The 22,649-nt window shown below is 38.4% G+C and overlaps 2 protein-coding genes across 11 annotated transcripts in view; one reads left to right on the top strand and one right to left on the bottom strand.

The window, feature by feature from the left end:
- Window positions 1-151: 151 nt before the first annotated feature.
- LOC110982095 (uncharacterized) lies at window positions 152-20,631 on the top strand. Its single transcript, XM_022240260.2, has 7 exons — window positions 152-335; window positions 3,601-3,686; window positions 10,103-10,592; window positions 11,334-11,403; window positions 11,924-12,056; window positions 12,445-12,604; window positions 13,328-20,631. The coding sequence occupies exons 2-7, from the start codon at window positions 3,607-3,609 to the stop codon at window positions 14,414-14,416; spliced, it is 2,022 nt and encodes a 673-aa protein (XP_022095952.2). The 5' UTR covers window positions 152-335; window positions 3,601-3,606; the 3' UTR covers window positions 14,417-20,631.
- Window positions 20,632-20,956: 325 nt separating this feature from the next.
- The window catches only part of pbrm1 (polybromo 1), a 33,371-nt gene continuing 31,678 nt past the window's right edge, over window positions 20,957-22,649 (bottom strand). For all 10 annotated transcript variants that reach the window (XM_087135218.1, XM_022240257.2, XM_022240252.2 and 7 more), the window contains one exon: window positions 20,957-22,548. In XM_087135218.1, coding sequence (XP_086991344.1) covers window positions 22,500-22,548 — 49 coding nt within the window. In that variant the 3' untranslated portion in view covers window positions 20,957-22,499. The remainder of the gene's footprint in view (window positions 22,549-22,649) is intronic.

The raw sequence follows: 22,649 nt of genomic DNA on the forward strand, positions 1-22,649 counted from the left end.
GTGTGCGCGCAGCGCATTTGGCGGCTACACTTGTTTGTTTGCTTTTCTCATTCCAGTAAAGTGCGTTTGGACATATGAAACAAGAATGCCGATTGGCCAAAATCAATAAATAATGAGGAATATTTATGACACTGTCCAATGGCAAAGGCTCTTGCAGTTGTAATTTACAATGCAAGGAGCTTTAAACATGGCTGAATGAAAGGACGCTAGATTGCCCGAAGGGAGGAGAAAATCATCATTTTTCATGAGATTCATTAATTTTTGCCGTCATATTTTGAGTCCAGTGATGTCTAGAACCAGAAATCTTGAAATTAATTCGTGAACATTTGCATGAGGTAAGAAGGAAAAGTGTTGAACGGGAGAAGTTTAAATCCGTTCATTCATGTCTTTGTTTCACTTCAACAGGGAATAGGGCCTGTGCTATTCACTGACATGCTTGTGTTGTGACAGGCGCACCGTGTACGCAACGGTATCAAAGTAGTGTTGCTGATGACTGCAGCGTGTCTACATGGTTTGGTGTGTGTGTTTGTTTCAGTCAGGCCTATCTATTGAGAATTAATTTTTCATCAAATATCCAAATAAACTTGACAGAGATTTTTTTGTTAAAAATTGGGAAATTATTGTATGGAAAAATGAAATTATGAACATGTTGAACTTGAAGGGCCCAGGATCACGTGTACATTGATAGGCCTATTTAAACAAGAAAATAACGCGACAGTTTCACACGAAAAGGTTGGTATTGTTTAGGCCTAAGTCAGTTTGTGCTGAAATTAATCATGTGTTTTTTCTCCTTTCAAATAAATAATTGTGCTTTTGGACACGTGGACACTCCTTTCTTTTGGATTTTGAAAATATTACCCGTACAAAATGACATTTGTGATCTTATGCAATGCTCTCTTTAATATTATATTGAACCGAGCTTTCAGAATTTCAAGCAGTACCTTGGGAGAAAACGACTTTCTTACCATGTTCATCATACTTTCATAAGTCTTTCCTAGCATAAAGGCACACATGCATGTGGTGCATTGCAATGTTGACAGCGTTGTTGTATGTGTCAAAACTTCTCCAGACCAATTCCAAATCTAAAGCTGGATGGAACTATTGGATGCAGTTGGTCAGTCTGCACTGACGATGAGGGTCCAAAAACTTACTGTAAAATAATGAAAATGTGTATTTTCATACAAGAAAAAGGAAAATGAAACAACCTGTTCAATACTCTCTAGTTGCTGCATTATCAATCAACTGCATCAAAAGAACTATTTAGAATCAAACTTCCATTTCTATTTCCTTTCTTCATAGTTATGCTGAAATACTAAATGGTCAATCTTTTCTTCTAGTAAAAGTTTAAAATGCACCAACCCAGTCTTAGGCTGTAAGTGATATTGTTTGGCTTCACTACTGTACTGGGTATCAAATGGTGATGAAAAATTTCCTTTAAATGTAATTAAGATCTCAAACTGGGAATGCTGGTAAAGTACAAATGTACATGTACATACATTGTACATACTTGTTCGGTACGTGTAGTTGTGGAGACAAACACATGTAATTTCACTTATTTTGTGGGGACCGAAAATGTTATGGGGACAAAGAAATGTACTAACAACTTGGTCCTCATTTGCCTAACAAAAGAAATTGTTCCCCTTAACCCGGTGAAGGGCTTCATGCTACTTGTACCTTGAGGATGTTGTCTTTGCTTCAAGAAAGTTTGGAGAATTTTGTCTTCTGAAGAGTGAGTCAGTTTGGCTTAATGTTGTTTTGGATGTTCCCACTGAATCCCAGTCTGATCAAAGTTCAACAGCCCTTTATATATAAAATTGTACACGCTTTGTCTAGCTGTCATTGCAACACACACAAATCTTTCTGGAACATTGTGTAATAAACAAACTGATACTATTTTGGGGGATGCAGTTAGATTTTTTATTAATTAATCCAAACTTGCTAATTTTTTTTGCTAGAATGCAGTTTTAGTCTTGTAAAATTCTCCAAGCTCGTCAGTCATGTCAATATAGAAATTGAATACAGCCTCAGGCCTTTAAATCTTGGTATTTCTTGAATATTTTCTGTGGGGGTGTTATCACCAAAACAATCCTTCAGAATCACCCAGCTGTATCTGTTAAGATGTTAAGGTACTGTACTGCAAATGACATTGAGCTGTGTAGCCTATTTTCATGCATGGCAGAGCATAACACAAAGTTTGGCCCAAGACCTTGAAATCAGCCACAGGTCTTTGCTATAGCCATTCTGAACGGGAAGAGTGTGTGTTTTTAAATGAAAGCGGTCTATTTGTAGGAACTTACATGTACCATGTAGGCAGGCGAGTGTATACATAAACATGTTTGGCACATGGCATGCTGAGTACGCGCAATGAACTTACGCCTGAATGTATGGGTGGGCATTCACAATGTTCAGGGGGCACGTTCTTTTGTTAGGGAAATTTGAAGTGAGTTGTGAGGACATTTCTGAGTCCCCATAACGTTTTGGGTCCCCAGAAAATAGGTGAAATACCCAGTGTATGTCCCTACAACTACATTGCGGGAGTGGGTGGTCTTTGTGTGTGCGTGTGCCAAACACGTGAAAGAACCGGATTGGAAAACTTTTCACCAGAATGCCTTTCTTTAGCCACTGGCGGTACACTTCAACTCAGAGCGGACAGTCAATATGTACATCCTTCTAAACCTTCCACTCATTCGAAGAGGATTTTGGATTGGTTTCCTGCAGTGGAGGATTTTAAATGATTCAGGAAGAATACCAGCAAAATGTTTCAATAGTAAGAGTTTTGTCATTATTTTAGTGGCCCTGGTGGCCCTGGAATGATTCCTGAAATGTAAAAAAATGAAGCTTGAAATTTGAGGTGTCAAAGCTCAAATTGAAAACAAAACACATAGTTTGCCGAATGAATCAGTGGGTTGATAATAGCGTTTATTCTTTGCTATTCACTATTATTATGCAGTTGGTGCACCTGCCACGTCAATTAATCCTGAATTTCACAGATCTTCCAAAATTTATCAAGAGGTTTTTATAGTACTAGCAGAATTGAGACAAGGGCAGACCAGGCACTGTTAGTTTATTACGATTTGATCCTGGGAACTATCTGGAGCATTGCTGTTAAGTTCCTGCACAATGGAAGATTTTGGAAGTCTTAGGTATTGTGGGAGTGTGGGCTTAGTAGCCCAAAATCTGAAATTTGCATTTTGATGACAACCATTAAACTGTGGATTGATCAGTGTTAGGGTTTTGTGTGCATTACAGTACTTGTATGTGCTGTACATATTTCTTCAAACATGTCAAATGTTGTACATTTGAAGGAAAAAGTCCAACAGTAAGTTTAACTTGTTAGACACAGAATGATCTGTGATATCTTCCCCCTTCCCATTGTCACATGCCTGCATGAATAAAATGTCAGCCATTTTGGAGGTTTCCAATCATTATTCACCATTTGATCCACAATTCCCACAATGGATCTTGCTACGGTCTTCCTATTATCTGTACTTCAAATGTACTGAAGTCCTAGTGTCTACAACTGGTAGACCTCCATCCATCTTGATTTATGCAAATTTTCTTGAAGCAAATAACATGTTTTCATCGGATTGTTTTGTTCAGATCACGATGTATATGTACGATCAGCCCGATGAAGTTCCAACACTGTTGGACATGGACTCTCAGAATCTGTGTACGCCATCAAATAGGTATGTCAGCCTTCACTGGAATGATTTCTTACCTTAACTGCTACGACGACTGCATTTTACGTTGCCTTATGTCATGTGTGTGAATAGCAGTATTGAAATGGTCTGTCCTTATCATTTGTATTGTTATTGGATGCTACAATTTAACCAGGTCATAGAAAGATCAATATCCGGCTCAATGCACACTGTACAATTCCAGCTTGTAATGTGGTTCTGAGATTCTTTTAATGAAGCAAAAAACAATCTGAAATGATTCTCATTCCGAAACCGAGAACCATGCGCCTTTGATTATTCTTGAATCATTAGTTTAAATTTTATGAAACAAAGCAATATTTTATGACACTTTGAAATTGGTTTATCATGTTTTGTTTCTGCGTAAATCTTTTAATTGAGGTTTTTTTGTTTTTTTCATTCGTGAACTGTTTTTATAGCAGCTACTGAAAAAATTAATATCAAAATGTTTGGATTTGTTTAGTAATCTTCCATACTTCTTTGTATAGACCCATGTTGGATTTGTTAACAATGTTAAAATCATGTAGACCTATTTTTATCCAGAGGCAGTTGTCTAATTGTTGATGAATTAAAGAAGCATGGTCAAAATATAAGGCCCAACGTCATTCTGCATTAAAGGATGACAAAAGCTTGAACAAGGAAAGACTTGTTTTTTTTTTTCAAACCAAATAATGCATTGTTAGAAATGGAGCCTGTGAAATAATATAAACATTTCTGTTGTCTGTGACAAGTTTTACAAACGTTTCTTTGTCAGTTTTGTGAATATCATAAAAACTGTGAAGGTTATTGGTATTTCAAAGACATCATGCATACAAACGTAGCTTGGAATGCTCAATAGACTGTGCTAATATGCAAAGCCATAGACTCTGTAGACTAGAGACAGGAAGTGTGGCCCTGGTAGACAGCTGACAAAACAAAACATATGTTGTTTATTATACACACACTTTATCATTTAATATTACTTCTCTGACATACATGTAGCATTTGACAGTGTCTCAATCACCTCATTGTTACTAGTAGTGCATGTTGAACTAATCCTTGCAGGTTGATGGGTACCATTCCTGTTTTCCCCAGACATTTTAAGGAGGAAGTTTTGTAGAGGAAAACAAGGAAATTGTCAATGGTTTAAATTCTGTAGGGCCCAGGGCAGGTTAGCCTACATAGTGCACATAATATACACCATATACATGTACATGTACATGTACATACTATGATACACATACACATGACATGCCTACAGTCTGCAATTATACATACATGTACACGTACATATGTACATAGTATCCTGAATGTTATGCCAACGTTTCATGCTGCACCTGTTCAGGGCTGTTTGGTGATTGAATACTCTATGGAATAAATACATATTAAAGGATGGACCATCCAACGGATTTAATGTGTAAGGGACTTGTTAGTTGTCACCAGGAAGAGACACGTTGCTCTAATGTATGCATTAGGTACACTGTACATTTACTGTACATGTACATCTGTGCACAGTACAAATGTATGGTATACATGTGCCATGTTGTATAAACTGTATACAGTGTACACGTATGTATGTTTCTGCTGATTCAGCATACAAACACGTAGACATTGCATAAGGGCAGCATAATGAATTAGTACTATAATGTAAATATAATCATAATTTTAAGTACATGTACACCAATATATACATGTACATGTACATGTAACCCCCAAACACAGGGAACTCAAAAAGGAAATTGTAATAACCCTACCTGTATTTGTAACAACCCTCCCTGTATTTACATGTAAGCTGTAATGTTTTTTTACAGTCAGTTAGTTAAAGGTTCCACTTTTTCATTTCTCAGATTACAGATGTTTTTTGTGTTAAAAGGATGTAATGAAGAATGATGGAATGAAACCTTAGCCATTCCAAATCCAATAAGATTGGGATTTAGGTTTGACCTAAAAGGCCAGGGGTACAAATTGATATTCTAGAGGTGATGTTTGATCTATCTCAATGCGGTTTGAGAAAACAAGGAAACTGGCTGTTGGCAGGGGAAGCTTTATAGGGAAACTCTCACTTTTCTGACTGGCTGGTAATATGGTAGACGATTGATTTCAGAAATTTTGGGCACTTTCTGTGCAGTTATCACAAGTTTGGCCGAAAAAAATTAGAAGGTGGCCAAAATTGAGTTTTATTATTTTTTCCCTCATACTCGTAGCCCCCCATAGGCAGAAGAAAAAAGCCCTAGTTTTTATGTTGTTTTGTACATACGCTAAGTTACACAACACTCCCCTACACTAGAGGGCATGCACAAATTGTATGAAAATCTTTGTTAAAACAAAATCCAACATCCTTCAAGATCCATACAGTGTCGTACATATTGTGAGGTTTGGATGATGTTCAAAGGATTGAGGAAAGAACCTATCTACTGTACATACAATTGTATGTCATGTTGTACATGCATGGGTCCTGATGTTGCTCTAAAAAACTGTACATGCTTTTGGTTTCTGCACAGTAGATATTAGTTATGGAAGATGTACATGTAGAACAAAACTAGAGTGATAATATGTGATACTTCTGTGCTGAAATTATGTATTTCTGTTTTAATCCAATAAAATTGGTAACACTGAAGCTAGTCTGACATCACAGAAAATGGCCAAAGTTATAAACACTTTGTTGTGATGATGAATCCATGCGTACATGTGTGTGGTTATTTGTTGAGCTTTATGTATTGGGCTTTCATTTTGCGGACAAAATGCATTCATTTCCAAGCATCTTGAACCTAAAGATATTGTGACTGAAATGGTTTCATCGTCGATGAACAGTGAATTTTATCTCTTCCTTGGCCATCAAACCTGACCAAAAATTCCCCTATATTCATGGTATTCTCAGATAGAATGGAAATTGTCAGACGAAAAGCTTTACCATTTGAAGCACTAACAGAAGCATAAAATATGCTTTTGAAAAGTTTCATTCTAAAATCTTTCATGCCTGTATACATGTACAGGTGTGGTTTTGTGTGAATGTTTACACTTGCAAATGATCTACTGACTTATCTGTCTCCTTGTTTCATTTCACTCTGGCCATGTTTATACTGGTAACATCAAAACAATCTAAAGCCTCCACGGTAATAGCTTAATGCAAGGGAAATTCATGTTATTGCAGATCTATACGTGTGCACTCAACCGCATGCATGGATCTGACATTCAGCAAACCTATTCAGAGGGTGGACAATTATTCATGGAAAGAATGAATGAAATGCAATTTATGTAAATGGCATGTAATTCCATCAAGGAAAGTGACTGTGTCCAGTTTTATGCAATTTTCAATTGAAGTGAGGATTAGAATTGACTGACAATTCTGGAATGCAGTAATTCAACTGTATAGTCATGTCTATTATTACTAGTTATAGCGCATCCATGATTATTGTCTGCACTCTGTAGTTCGACACATGACCACAATTGACATTTTCAAACTCGGTCTTCAGTCTGTTGGTACCTACATGTACATGTAACAGCTGGGTACGGCAGTTGGTTGGATTACAAAGTGTGCCCTTGAGCCACTGTTACTTGACTTGCAGTTTAACACTCAAGTTGTAAATAGCAATAATGCTATCAATAATGTGCCATTAGTCCACTGCACAGTGGCGAATTGTGATGACTTTGAAGGCTTTTCACTTCGCCTGAGGGTTTTTCAGACAAAAGTTTAAAAATGCAGTTTAGAGAAGCATCTCAGATCAAAATTAAGATGTACTGTAAATATTTTATCAGGGGTTGGCTCATACATATGTAGGGCTCAGTCATATTTCAGATGGTGTACACTACGGTATTTCAGATAATTCGTAAATTTATCAATTCAGTGTAGAGCACCGCAAGTAACTGAAACTGTTCATCGAAGATGTCTTCAAAAAGTATTTCCTTCCACTTAATATTCATCACATCATGTACACGAAAGTAGAAGTCACCCGCAAAGGCTAAATTTGAGGAAATGAGGGAAATTACGTGTACTTGGTAGGCACAAGTACCTGCGTATGCAGGTGCTGTACACTACCTGCATTGGTCACATGACTGATTCTGACTCATTTTTCTGTTGTTTTGTGACTCACACTCATAAGACAGTCACTCAATTTCAGCATCGCACAGGATAACAGATAAGAACTACTGTGCGTGACATGCTGTGAGTCATATATCTTGTTGGTTTTGTGGGCAGCTGTGTAAAATGTTGATCTGGCTTGAAACCAATGGTATATGAGGTTTTTTTAATTCCGACATTGTAAACTAAACAGAAGTTTCTATTTAAAAAAATGAATTTCTTTGAATGTACATGTATGCACTGTACATGTACATACATGCACACTGCACAATGGTGACTAAGAAATTTCATGTACATGTCTTACATGTACTTGTATGAAATCCAACCTGCAGCTCCTTGACTGGTACTTGGACGACACATACATGTGTCTGCAGGTGTGCTTCGTGTCATGTACTGTACCTCAGAAACCTCCTGCTCCAATTACAAGTAGCATACTGCTTGATGTTGTTTTACAGAAGCTTCTTTTCAGATTCAGTGGAAATTATACAGGCACATGTGTTATAAGTCTGCATGGATTATTTGGTCTTTTGATTAAGTGATCGCTGTTCAATCGTTCTGTTACATTATTTTCTTAATAAGCTTAGACCATTTTGCAAAAAGAAATGCTTCCGTTGGGATTTTGAAAGGGAATGGTCAGATACTTCTTGAACTCAAAATCTCAAACATTGCTGAGCTAGAAATGTGGGATGAACATACATTGTACATGTACATGTAGAGACAGATTGTTTATGAACATGTACATTTGAAAAATACAGCAAGATGAGATGGATTGTAAAGATATCCCAAAGTGCTTGCTTCTCTCTCGTCGGTGATTTGGCCTTGCATGAAAGTATGCTGAAAAATAAATTTGGCCCTTTGATAGATCAAACCCGTAATCGAAAAAGGAATGGTTAATTGATCGAGAATCATTGAAAACCTGCGGGCATAGCACAGTTGTGTTCACATTTCTGTCAGTACATGTACATGTATGCCATTTATAATGCAGAGTGCCTACAAAACCTGTAGGATAAAAACATGTAGGATAAAACCAATAACACAAAATAAATCACATTGTTTATGGTTATACATGTACATTGACATGAAAATGTATGATAAATGTTCCCAAAGGGTATTACAAAGGGCATGGTGTATTGTTAAAAGTGCACTTCAATTTATCTTGTCTATTTGTCTGCAGATCTGTAGACGCTGTCATGATCACAGAATTAACCTATTTGTTGGAATCAAAGTACATGTACAAGTGAGCAGTACTTATTCACCTTGTTACTGTCACTGTTTTAGTCAGGATGCCCTATAAATGACTTCAAAATTAATCTAGAGGACAGTTTATTACAGTGCATTGATTCAATGCTTAGAATTGTCCCCAAGATCAAAATCTGGAACTTTGAAATGATTTCACAATTCTCCTGTGTGTATTTTGCAAAACTCCAGAGTAATTTGGGACTCAAGTTGATGAAGGTTTGACAGGCAGTCTCAATTTCACTTTTTTTTTCTGATTTTTTTCATAATCCAAGTTTAAAGTAATGCATTGCATATCACTACAAAAATCAAATGAGAAATATTGAGCTCTAATAGTGATTTGAAGTGAACCCCAGTATATGAAAGAGGCTCAAACCCATGATCTTCGGAGGACATTATACTAGTGTTACTGTTCAAAAATATTTAGATACTCCGCTAAGTGTCTATATGGATGATGCTGTAGGCAGGGGTGTAGCGTTGGGGGGGGGGTGTCCAATAGTTACATGTCAGCAAATGAATTCAAAATTAGTACATAAACCATATGTTGGCCATTGGCATTTCCCCTGAAGCATGAAATGAAGCGTACTATGTGTACACAGATCACTTTCTGAATTTTACACGATACGAAGTTGGCAAACAAGGTACAAGTCTGCAAACTGACTCTGGCACACCGCCCCCCACGAAAATGCCTTTGATATATCATTGGCTGCAGCAAGAACAACCCTTTACCATTTTAACCACATATAATACGGACAACTCTGTGGAGTTACAATTCAGCCTGGCATGGCTATAGGATAGATAGGGCCTACTGTTTGGCTTACTCACAGAGAGGGGGCACTTGTTATGTATGATACTTGTAGTAAATCAAGCAATTGTTCTGTATGTAGTTTACTTGAAAATCAAGAGCCCAGAATTGACAGAGTAATATAGAAAGATTAAGTGCCTGTAGTGGGAGTTTCCATATCATGAAATAGACTTGTCTCCAGTTTGAACTAATCATGTTCACTACTGGTACATGTAGCTTACATACTTTTGAGTTTTGACATGTATGTACTTTGTTCATGGTCTTTACAGGGCATTCATGAAATCAACATTTGTTTTTTATTATCTGTAGTATGTCGAGTCTTACCATGCCTGTGGTGAAGTCAGAACCTTTAGACATGCCAGCTATGATGCCTCCACAAGCCATCAAGCGAGAGCCTCACGACATGATGGGAATGAGCCAGCTGGAGTATATCAAGACGGAACCCCAGCACATGATGGACTACAACCACATGGGCGTCATGAACATGAACTCACACATGTACCCCATGACAAACTACCCACACCCCATGATGCACAGCTTACCCCCCCTGCCTCCACAGCCGCACCAAATCCAACAGCAACAACAGCAACAACAGCAGCAGCATCAGCATAACACGGCGCTGACGCAACCGGAACGTAAACCGGGGAAGAAATCGAAGATTAAACAGGAGAAGATAACAGACAACTTTAAGGAGAAGAAGCCTAGGAGGAAAGTGGATCGTTTCCATGGTACCCCAGAGGAGGAGGTTGCTAAGAGAACACTCCCAGATATCCTCATGCCCAATCTTGATATCGTCATCGTAAGTTCCTTTTTAACCCTAATCCTACGTAATACTACAAATTACTGCTTGTAGTAAAATGTAGTAATCAGCGCTATCGCTTGTAAGAGGACATGACCGCATTGCTCTCTGAAGCCATAAAATACAATAGATAAGACAATGTACCATACAGTGCTGTGGCACTATGAATGCATGGCTTTATTGTTCTTTGTATGAGTAACAATGGGGTTAACCTAGCCAGAAGTAGTAATTTGTAGCGCTAGGACCTTGAGGCTCAGGCTAATACTTAGTATTTTGTAGTACTGAGTACTGTAAGCCAAACAATATGCTTGGCGGTTAGGGTTAAAAAATCATTTGTACATTCCCTTGAAGAATATTTTTGTGCAAAACTTGGAAATGATGAATAGTTGACTATTGCCCAAGATACAGCCTGTTATTGGTGTTAGTGGTTGTATTGTACATATTGAGCTGATTATTGACAATTTGACATTGATTTTACATGAATAAGTAGAGCCAAAAGTTGCAGTCAAACTTTCGCTTGTATGCTCAAAAAAGAAAAAAAGAAAAAGGAAAAGAGAACCAACACAAAGTCAAGAACAAAAACAGAGTTTTCACAGTCTGAATTTGAATCGTATTTCAGACAAGTCACCCTCCTTTTCCAACTGTCCAGTGCTTTCAAAAAGTGCATCTATAGTGTGAATTAATATTTCTCCTGTCTGACATACTTGTCCTAATTTTTGACATTATCTCTGTTGTCGGCAGATTGGTATCAACCCTGGACTGATGGCAGCATACAAGGGCCACCATTACGCAGGACCAGGGAACCATTTCTGTAAGTAAACACAAGGCAACCATTGTGATATATGTCTTTCAGCACCTAACAGTGAGTTTGGGAAGGAAGGCTCATTTCTGTGGAACTCATGAAGTGTGTTTGAATGGTTTCAGTGACTCGCAGCAGCTGCTTGGAAATTCCAAACCATACAGAACACTACCAAACCGTATGGAATCCCACCAAACCACATAGAACCCCACCAAACCATACAGAACCCCACCAAACCATACAGAACCCTACCAAACCATACAGAACCCCACCAAACCATACAGAACCCTACCAAACCATACAGAACCCTACCAAACTATATGGAACCCCACCAAACCATACAGAACCCACCAAACCATACAGAATCCCAAACCCCTTGGAATTTTCTCCAGCTATCCCCCAGAATCTAACAGTCACAGCAAAAGTCTTCCCTGGAATCCTACTGTAATAAACCCCCAACAGAATCTGCCCATTCCTAGGCTAGCATTAGATAACTGACCAAGACAATCCATTTGGGTTTTTTTACCAACAGGGAAATGTCTGTACCTGTCAGGTCTGGTGGATGAACCTATGACCTGCATGGATGACCATCGTCTCTTACAGTTCAATATTGGATTCACTAATATTGTATCTAGGACAACCCGAGGAAGCTCTGATCTCACACGGTAACCAAAGAATACAAGGGCAAACTACAACTTGAAATGTTAACTTGTACCAAGAATGCCTCTGTCGAGCCATTTTGTCACAGAATTGTCTTGAATCCGCCAAATTCCTCAGAAATCATTGATATATTCTTTGCACTTCAAAGGCATCAAGCTGTATACTGAGCAATATTTACTGAGTTCTATTTTCCAAACATTTTGGGAGGATTTTCTGTGATCTTGGAGGTTTAAGGTTAAGTGGATGTTTAAAAATGTACGTCATTGAACTGTTGGCACTGTGTCACCATCGGCGTTCAAAACTGTGAAGTCTTCTCATGTATAGAATGGGGTAAGGGTTAATGAGTGAGTGTCTGTAAGCTGAGTTATTTTCTGATTCGCTTTAATCTTATAGGAAAGAAATCAAAGATGGAGCAAGGATTTTGACTGACAAGATGAGGAAATACAGACCTCTGATCGCTTGCTTCAATGGCAAAGGCATCTATGAAATCTTCAGCGGCAAGAAAGACTTTGAGATTGGTCGGCAACCAGAGACCATGCCTGACACAGACACGGTATAGTAGTCGGAAAACAAGTTGTTAGCGTACACATGCATGCATGACAAGAAGCCCAATGGATCGGTTGTATTGCTGTTCTATATTTATACCTAACAGGAATATTTCAATTCAAATTGGAACAATTTATTAGTTTTTGGTCTGCCCAGTTTGCTTTGGTGATAAATGGAAAAACATTGTAGGTTTTAGTTGCAGTGTATCTTGGGAACTGATAAAATGGAAAGAGACCAAATTTCTCATCAAAGCTTTTTTCATAATTGGATTGCCCATCATTTTATTGATTGTACATGTTTGCTATGCATTCCTAAGAAGTGAACAATAGCTATGGATTGTGAAGAGATTTGACGTTGGAATGACACTGATCTCATGACAGTAACAACTAAGAAGTGAACATTAGCTATGGATTGTGAAGAGATTTGACGTTGGAATGACACTGATCTCATGACAGTAACAACTAAGAAGGGAACAATAGCTATGGATTGTGAAGAGATTTGACGTTGGAATGACACTGATCTCATGACAGTAACAACTAAGAAGTGAACATTAGCTATGGATTGTGAAGAGATTTGACGTTGGAATGACACTGATCTCATGACAGTAACAACTAAGAAGGGAACAATAGCTATGGATTGTGAAGAGATTTGATGTTGTTGGAATGACTCTGATCTCATGACATTAACAACTGACTAATAATAATCAGGATTATTTTTGTTACAATTTTAGGTGATTTATGTCATGCCATCATCAAGTGCCAGATGCTCCCAGTTTCCTCGTGCTACGGACAAAGTCAATTTCTATACGACTCTCAAGGAACTCCGAGACGAACTCAAACAGATGAAAAGAAAGACGGCTCCCCCACTTCCTGCTCTGCCTCCTCCCCCACAATCAACAACTCAGCAGCCCCAAGATCAACAGCAGCAACAGCAGCAGCAACAACAACAACCAACGCAACTACAGCAGCCAGCCCAGCAGCCGTCGGCACAACAGCAGCAGAAGGAACAACAGCAGCAGCAGCAGCAGCAGCCAGCAGTGAAGGTCAAGCAGGAAGGTGGTCAGCCAGCAAACTGTCCAGGTCAACAGCAGGGTCAGACGACGCCTGTCCGGGTCAAGATGGAGAATCAAAATGACTGTGTGACAAGCTGTACTAGCAGTGGTAGTACAGCTTACCATGGTACAGTCCAGGGCCCTGTACCCCACCAGTCTCTACCGGCTCTGCCTCCCCACGCTGGCCCCATGCTGATTAAGCAAGAGCCTGGTAGCTTCTATCCCAACACGTGTGGTGGGCAGTACCCTCAACCCCCACCTCCGTTGCCTTCTGGCCGTCAGGAGCCTGGCATGGGTTACCCCGTTATTAAGCAGGAGATGCCAGACCCCCAGATGAGGCATTACGGAGCCGGCGGCCTGCCTGCGACCACAGCCCACAATCAGTTCCAACCGGGCTACTTCATGGACCAGATTCCCACCATTGGAATGGGGGAAAATGGTGCGATGCCCATGAGAAACCACCTGCCACCTCAGCAGCAACAGCAACAGCAGGCTCAGCAGCAACAGATGGTTAACAACCACGCAACCGGTAATGGACCTATGGCAATGCCACCTGCCCCCATTGACCCAGCTATGCCAAATTATGGTCACTCATACCCTGACCCTAGGGGTGCTTCGCCGCACCCTTACCCCCAGCAGATGTACCCTCAGCAGCACCTGCAACAGCAGCAACAGCAGCAGCATCCACCACCCCAATATCCACAGCAGATGTCTCAACAACCTGAGCCAAACCAGAAGCAGCAGCACTCTGGGCCCAGCACTACCTGATAACCCAGTTGGCGTACAGCACAACCCTCGTTTACTTACCTCCATCCAGCTCCTATCCGGTGCTTGCATATCTTGCAGAGGGCGCTATTTTCAGCTCCTCTGCTGTGCATTTGTCTACAGCTATCTCTGCTTTGCAAGCACCCAGTGACGGGCTGAAGGTTGTTGGTTGATGGGTCGTGTCTGTACTGGAATACCCCCTCCCATATTGCTGCCAATGGATTAGTTCTCTGTACCAAAAGGAAGTCCAACTCCCCAAAGCATTTTTATGTGTGTTTTCTAACAGTCAGGGTCAGTCAAGTTGATGGCTTGTATTTTTTTGGAAATTCAGCCACAGCCAACGTTTCCTCAGAGTATCAAGATTGAATTCTGTGGAGTGCAGGGTTTGTGGGAATATCACATTGAGATGTGCCAATGTATTCTGTAATTTAGCTTTTAAGAATTGCATTTTCTTTTTAAAGGGAAAAGTTAGTGAATGATTTGAAGAAATCTTTGGACAAGTTTAACTGAGAAAAGTCTGACTTCTTACGGAGTATTTCAGATGCAATATCAATCCCTGTGAATATTTTCTACTGTGTCCTCATTTTTAAGATATTTGAAAAGGAACAATAAATTCCACTTGTTTTTAATAGCAATTCAAAACTCCATGAAATACAAAGTATCAGTTTTGCCATCCCCCCATTGGAATTCCTTGTGAGCTGTGGGTAGACCATGTCTTCGTCAACCAATTCAATTCATATCTTCCATTCCTGTGTGCCATCATGTACAGTATCTATGCTGCACTCATTCAAGTACTTATTACTCGTTCAAAAGGAAGACGCATCACTCCTTTCTAGGGTTATTACCATTCTACTGGCAGTGTTTCTCAGTGTATCCGAGGATGAGTCAGAGTCCTCCATGAGCAATTATTGTTCTTTTTTTTTTCATTGAATGTTGCTTATTAAGGTTTATTTTTATCCTGATTTTGAAATATTGATACAACATCCCCAGCCAAAGGTATCTACTTTTGTTGTTACTTTTCTATTTCTGTATTACCAACAGTCTTAAGCATGTCAATGACATGCACGTATTATGCACATACCTTCTGACGTGCACCGGCTATTTTGCCAAAATCACTCACATTATGGTCCAGCCCCTTACTGATTGAATGATACTTCCAAATTTGTAAATTATTGTTTTAAATTTTGACACAGTTGAATGTGTATAATGAAATTTAGGACAAGCATTCCATGAGTATTAACACCTAATTGTAAACCCAATTGCAGTGAGTTGAAGCAATATCATGTGAACAGATGTATATAGTTTTTTTGAATTGTAATGTAATCGTATGAGGTTTCTTCCAATACTAACGCAAGTGAAACAGCTTTTGTTACGTCAATCTGCGTGTGATAGTCCTAAACCCTCAACACACACACACAAATCAACAGAGTGAAAGTTGATTATTTTTATTACTGGTGAAAGTTGTAAATTTAAATTTTTATTTCTTTGTCTCTACTTTCTTCTTTTCGTCAAAGAAGAGTAATATTTACGTGAATTATTTCAATCTACCTGGAAATTGCTCTTTCATTTTGACATCTCCATAGACCAAGCCCAGCCTGCCATGTTGCACAAGTTTGAATCTTATGAACCAAATTTCAATGTAATGACTGTCATTGTGTTATCTTACTTGAGGTAGCATGTATCAAAATGACGAGAGTGAATGCCGCTGTGCTTAAAGATGTTTTGTTTGAACCCACCTCTTTCTGTGCTGTCCCACCCCCAGTTATTTCCCCTCCTGCTTTGGCTGAAGTGTTGGCATCAGTATATGTACAGTTAACTTATTTGCTCCGCAGTCTCTGCTTTTTTTGTCAATCTGTGAAATGTTTGTGCACAAAAAAAAAGGAAAAAAGAGAAGAAAATGGGAAAATAACATGGAGAAACCAGCAACTGATGACTTGCACGGATTGATCCCTTCGAGCAATTTAAATGCGAAGCTAAGATTTAGTGTGCATGTATGATTGGTTTATGTGTAAGTCAAATGTCTTGTGCATCAGTATTTAATGTCATTTTTACGAGTCGTAGCATATCTACTCGGTTGCTTACTTTTTGTCAACATTCTTTGTAGCGCTACCTCAGAGTATTTATTCTGTGTGAAAAACATGCTTAGCAAAACTGTTTAAACAAGCAAAAAGATGTTTAACAGCCTTGGAAGTAAGTCAATTTTGTGCCTAGTGAATGGACAGGTTAGTTAAATAGTGTTTTCCCGATTTGAATTTGTCAAAACATGCAGTAAGTTCATTTTAGATATTGTGGCCCCTTCCCAACTTTCATGATCTTTATAGGAACCATATATCAGCAATATCTTGCCTTGGAAGTTTCCTTTATTTTGGAAATATTTCCTTATTATGACTGTTACAACATCCCACATCAAGTCCAATCAGTTACTACTGATTGTATAGGAAATGAACTAGGATTTCCAAATACCAAAATGAATGATCATTTCCATAAGCATTTGTAATGATGGTAATTCTGTTGTTAAATAAGTTGAAATTTTGGACATCATGAGCCATTTGAATTCAAAGGGCTTTCTCAGAAGAATCATGTGAACACCTGCAATGATTTGCCTTGAGTTTGCCCTCGCTGGGACAAGTCCCTGAAATGATATTAAATCTTGAACCTCAGCAAACAAGTGGCAGTCCAATTGGGGACTGGAAACGGGCCAAGTTGGCCGAACTCAGGCAGATGAATGGGATTAGGGACAAGAACAGTATGTTGTCAGAGGTTGCTGGTTCAACCTTTCATAGTGCTAATGATAGCAGAATACCAGTGGAGGCACACCTTGTGACAAGTATTACCTATTCCACCACAGTAAACTCATGAGCTATAAATGGACGATTTCAAGAAAATCGGTGTTACTTAAGAATAGCTGGATAAGGCATTTGCAGATATGAAATCTATGCAAGTGTGAGCATGTTGCTTGCCTGCCCAAAATAGCATCCAGCTTGCATCGCTGAACTCTCCCTCTCTCTTTTCCTGAAATAACTTCAGGGGAATTTGCCGGCAAACCACTCCATCTGAACTGCTCTTAACACAACCAAATTCCAACCCACTGACTTCATGGCTTAGCATATTGTATAGAGACATGAATTTGGCTAAATTGTATAAGAATTTACCTCAGTGAATGTGTGTTTGGATACCATTTGATAAAAATTGCTCTTCATTAATCCCCTTTTCCAGCGGGTGGAGAAAAAACCGCCAAAACACCAGCTACTCATTGAAATTCTAAAACTCTTAAAAGTGATTATTTAAATATATTTGAATGAATGGAGTGTAATTTGTTTTAAGCTTCAAAGAAGGAAGACTTAAAGCTACTTAATTTTTTAAAACTGTGGTCAGGTGTTGTGAGGGTTTTAAGTGATGCCAGATCAACACAAGGTGTATTTAAAAGCTAGATTCCTCACTGCCAGATGCTAACAAGTGCTGCATTTTTTAATTATAAGGCAACTTCTTCAAGTCTTGTTTCAAGTCCTTGGATGCTGTAAGTTGCCTTTTTTAGTGAGGGAAGAAATTACTTATCACTTAGCTCTAGAAGATGATCATTGCTTTCTGTAATCCAAATGCAATAGAGTGGTCCATAAGTCTGCAGTTGCAAAAGTTATTCAATCTTAAAATGTTCCTTTTTCAACATTGATGGTGTAATTATTTTGAAACTCAATTTACAGAAAATTGAGGTTACTTACCTTTTAAAAATGACATCTGGTTGAAAAGAAAAGGCAATATATGCAGCTACAGCTTAACGTCTGAGCATTCTTTCAATGTACCAATTGCCTAGTAAACCAAAAAGAATAATTTAGAATCTAACAATGAACTACATGTACATGTATTTTGCTTGCCCCAGTGGATTTTTAAATAAGGATATCGGCATTGAAATGTTTTAACCTTTGCTTTGACCTGTTAATCATTTCATTAGTTGTCAGTATTCAAATACAAAGCATGTTAAGTGCAATAAATAGCAGTCTCAATCTTTCAACTTTTTTTTTTTAATTTTTAGAAAGCAGAGCAAAGACAGTTGCTTTAAAGAGTATTGTTTTATTGAGATCTGTACTTGAGATTCTGTTTTCATTTATTTTAATTTTTTTTTATGTTCAGAGTTTTTATAGTACAATTTGTGTTTCCGAGCATCATTGTTTGTACATATCAGAGTTGATCTGTACATGTGTGTGCATGTGGGACAATGCCTATTGGAAAGAAACAAGGATTTAGAATTAGTGACTATCTCTTCCCTGGTAAACAAAAGTTGTGGTCTCAAAATTCATGAAAAAAAAATCAACTCTTTTTTTTTTCGTTGAGGAGCAATAAACACATGCAAGAGTTTAGATTTAGACTTGGACGGATTTTAGGTAAATGCACCGACTCATGTATCATGTCAGTTGATTTGTAAAAAAAGTAAGATAACATGCTGTCGATGATTTCAGACAGCGGGTAATATACCAACTACCTTGACTGAATTTTGTAAACAATATTTGATGAGATATTGTAATTTAAGATACAGGCTTAAACTGTTGAGAAACTGTAATATTGTCAACCTTGGGAGGCTTGCTTCCAAGTTGGAAAGAAACAAAACAAAAAAACAGATCAAGAAACAGGTGTTGAGACCACGATTGAAGAGAGAGGAGACTAAGCCTGGTGTTCATACTCATTAAAAAAAGTTGTAACTATAAATATTGTATGTGTATGTGCTTTGTGCGCCGTCTTGTACTAGATACATAGCAAAGCCAGTAATTGTGTGTATGTTTTTGGACTTGGCTTAGATGGAAAAAATGTGATGTCCTAGCTGAGTTGACGTAGAAAGTGTTGAACATTTTTAGAAGTATTATTATTTCACTTTGTGGTTTGAAAAGCTGTTTTTAGAGAATAAAAATGAGTCTGGGTGTGCATAGATGATTAACATAAGAGATTGAACGTGATGTAGAAGACATAGTGACAAATTTGACACATAATCATTCAGATTAATTACATAAAGATACACAACATTGTTCAGTTAAGTTGTTCTTTAAAATACCCCTAACTTGGTGGGGAAGGTCACAACTTTCACTGGACATGGTTGATGTGTCCTTTAGGTCTTAAGTAGACTTCATTTCAGGACTGTTTTTGTAACACACCACAAAAGTGTGTGACTTTTGGGGAACATCTTTGTATGATCGAGTGATCTTGGGAAAAAATGCTCTTGCTGACCCAATGAATATTCATGTAATGCCATTCCCAGGGATGTATTTTTGGAAGTAGGCAGTAGGTGTTACATCAACAACTTTCCAGATCTTGTGTGTAAATCTGTCCAGGATGGCTACAAACATTACAGTAGCATCTTTTATTCTTTAGTTTGTAGTGTATTTAAAGGAAAAGTTGTGCCATATTTGTTTGGGGCTACCCCGAGTAGCCTGGTTGAATTTGTTCAGAGCAGATCTAACCAAGTACGGAGAAGTTCATTGTCATCCCTCATGGTGAATTTCACTGCCGTTTACATTTGTATAAAAGCTTCTATTAACAACATTGTGGGACAACAAATCAAAACACAGAGTAAGCCGGTGATTTGTGGATACTTGCTCTTTGTAACTTTTTTGATTCTTTGCCTATGTACCATGCTGCTAATCTATGTTAATTTGATCCAATGGAATTCAATTAGGGAAGGTTGAACTGCAGGTTCATTTTAAAAAGGGCTTTTGGCAACTTTTACCAGAGATAGTGAACTGACACTTGATCCTAGCGTACTGGTATTTTATTTTCTTGGAGAGCTGGGCTTGTCCTCAAGTTGAGCTGTAACTAGTTGCATTTATCTGACTTGAGGTAAAAACCTGAGCAGAAAAAGAGAGTTCCCAGTAGAAGTAGGTTACCAGCTAGAAGAGTCCTACTATCAATACCTTGGTGCAGGGTTCTCAAATATGCGTCCATTATTAAGCAATATTATGTTTCTCTGTGTTATAGGAAAACAAGGCCAAACTTGCACACACATAGACATCTGGTAAAGCCTAGTCCATGTTTAAGAAGTGTTATTGTATAAAACCATTCCCAGTGTTCAAAAGATATTTGGTGGAAGGTGTCACATCCGGAAGTTATCAGATTAACCATGGGCACCATCCGCAGTGTGACTAACATTAATGCTGTATTCCATTTTTTGAACAAGATCACAAAGGGATTTTTGTAAAAACTGTGTCGTCCCAAATAAATGAACAGGTAATACATTTGAGTCGTTACTGCTACATTTGTGATGGTTGATAAGTTGTCATTTTAGCTTCCAGAGGAGACAGGTTCCTGGTTCTTTCAGTGTAACAGAAAACCTCTAGGTTGTAATTTAGTCACTCTCTCCCTGCACGGTTAACTTGATAATTTGAAATGCAACTTTCTCTAAACTGCAGTTGTGCAAACATTTCACGCATCAAGACTTTGGACAAGAAGCAGACCCAGCCCTACTATGACATCAAATATTAGGACCCTGGGAAACAAAGACTTTCCCTCAAAAAAGTTGTGCCAAATTTAGGGATGCCCAGACATAGATTAATACACGGGTTACTCACGCAGATGGTCATTTATTCACTTTCACGAAGAACTGAGCTGTATGAAATAAATACAAAATGTTAACCACAATCAAGAACATTGCATCTGGCGCACAGCATAAATCGCATATCAGGGTAGTACTCGGATCACTTTCAAATCTTTCATGCAATTTAGTTTATGCCATAATATACTTGACAAGAAATTCATTCTATTTAAATGTCACATCTTTTTTGTGTGCATCCAATATGAAATCCATTGCCAAAGTTTGCCAATGAATGAATGAGCAGAACATACCCATGGTTTTAGGGGAAAAAAGAAACAGCACAGGTTGAAGAAGTTTCTTAAAGTAGATAAAAAACGATAGCTATACAAATGAGCCTTCACCACAGTGTCATACTAAGACAGTACAAGTTGTTGCTGATCGACACGAATCAGTTCTACAGACACAAATGCTCATTACATACGGACATGACAAGGCCGACACACAGGATGCCACACCCATCTATCCCTCCCCTCATTTGACAAATATGCCACATCAATCCTCAAGAGTCCAGTTCATTTGGTCCATATCACAACCGATGGTGGGGGGGGGGCACACATGCCTGATTGCTTTGAAACTTAGCATACAGGAAAAGACACCCATTTGCAGCACAAACATGATGCAATCATGATGTAGGCTCTTGATGCCCTACCCTAACCTGCTAGAATGTCCTAAATATTCCAATTCCTTAACCACAATTACTGTGCCATGCCTCCCTTCACTACAATGTTTATCAATAATATAAACCCACAAGGCAAAATGAACCAGTTTCAACTCGAGCTAAAAATTAAAGATGATAAATATATATATGAAGGAACGTTTTCACTTCTGTGTGACGGACAAAATCTTAATTCAGACTTCTTTTGGCATTAAGGAGAATTTATCCCCACAGAAAAAAAAATATCAATGAGCATTTCCTGGTGTATAACATAAGATTTTGCTGTCAATATTAAAAAGAACTTCATTTCTAAATTCAGCCAGAAGACTTTACACTAAGAAAGCCCAAAATAAACCTGACTCTGATGACAGACAATGGAAGCTTAACCTTGACAATTCTACGGACCAATTGACAAATGTACTTTTAAGCTGTTATAATGAAAGTTCCTGCATTTTGCTCAACTAGATGCTTACTAACTAGACATTTACTGGACTTCACTATTGACTACCACATCAAAGTTGACCTGAAGTAGGTAATTTTAATTGCAGAAACTTCTATACCGCCAGCAACCTTGTTTAAGTAATCCAAATCGATCTCTTGAGCCAATGTTCACGCTGAAAGCTATTAAAACTTAATACAGACAATCAAAGTTATGAACACTGCATTGCTCAACTGCTAAAATTGTGGAAATACCTTCTTTTAGGCTACAAAGTTCTGGCAATGTCAAGGTTTTAAGGGGATGGTCAGCAACATATGCAAAAGTTCAGTGTTATGAAGATAATCTTGGTGCCACAATAATGGAATGACACAGGTCTCAGTGTGATCACACGTGACTGGATGACTCATTGTTTTTCTCTCTAGGTCTCTATGGTAATCATGTCAGGTTTAGCTTCCTCCTTGATGTCACTGTAAACAGAGAACAAAGAAAAGGTCGTTAGCAGGGGTAAGGATATCAGCGTAATCAAGACATCAACTCCTGGGTCACACAGCTAGAACAGTCAACATGT

Source organism: Acanthaster planci, linkage group LG04 (assembly GCF_054643075.1).
Source record: "Acanthaster planci isolate LZ-2023a linkage group LG04, COTS_SCS, whole genome shotgun sequence".
NCBI classification, from domain to species: domain Eukaryota; kingdom Metazoa; phylum Echinodermata; class Asteroidea; order Valvatida; family Acanthasteridae; genus Acanthaster; species Acanthaster planci.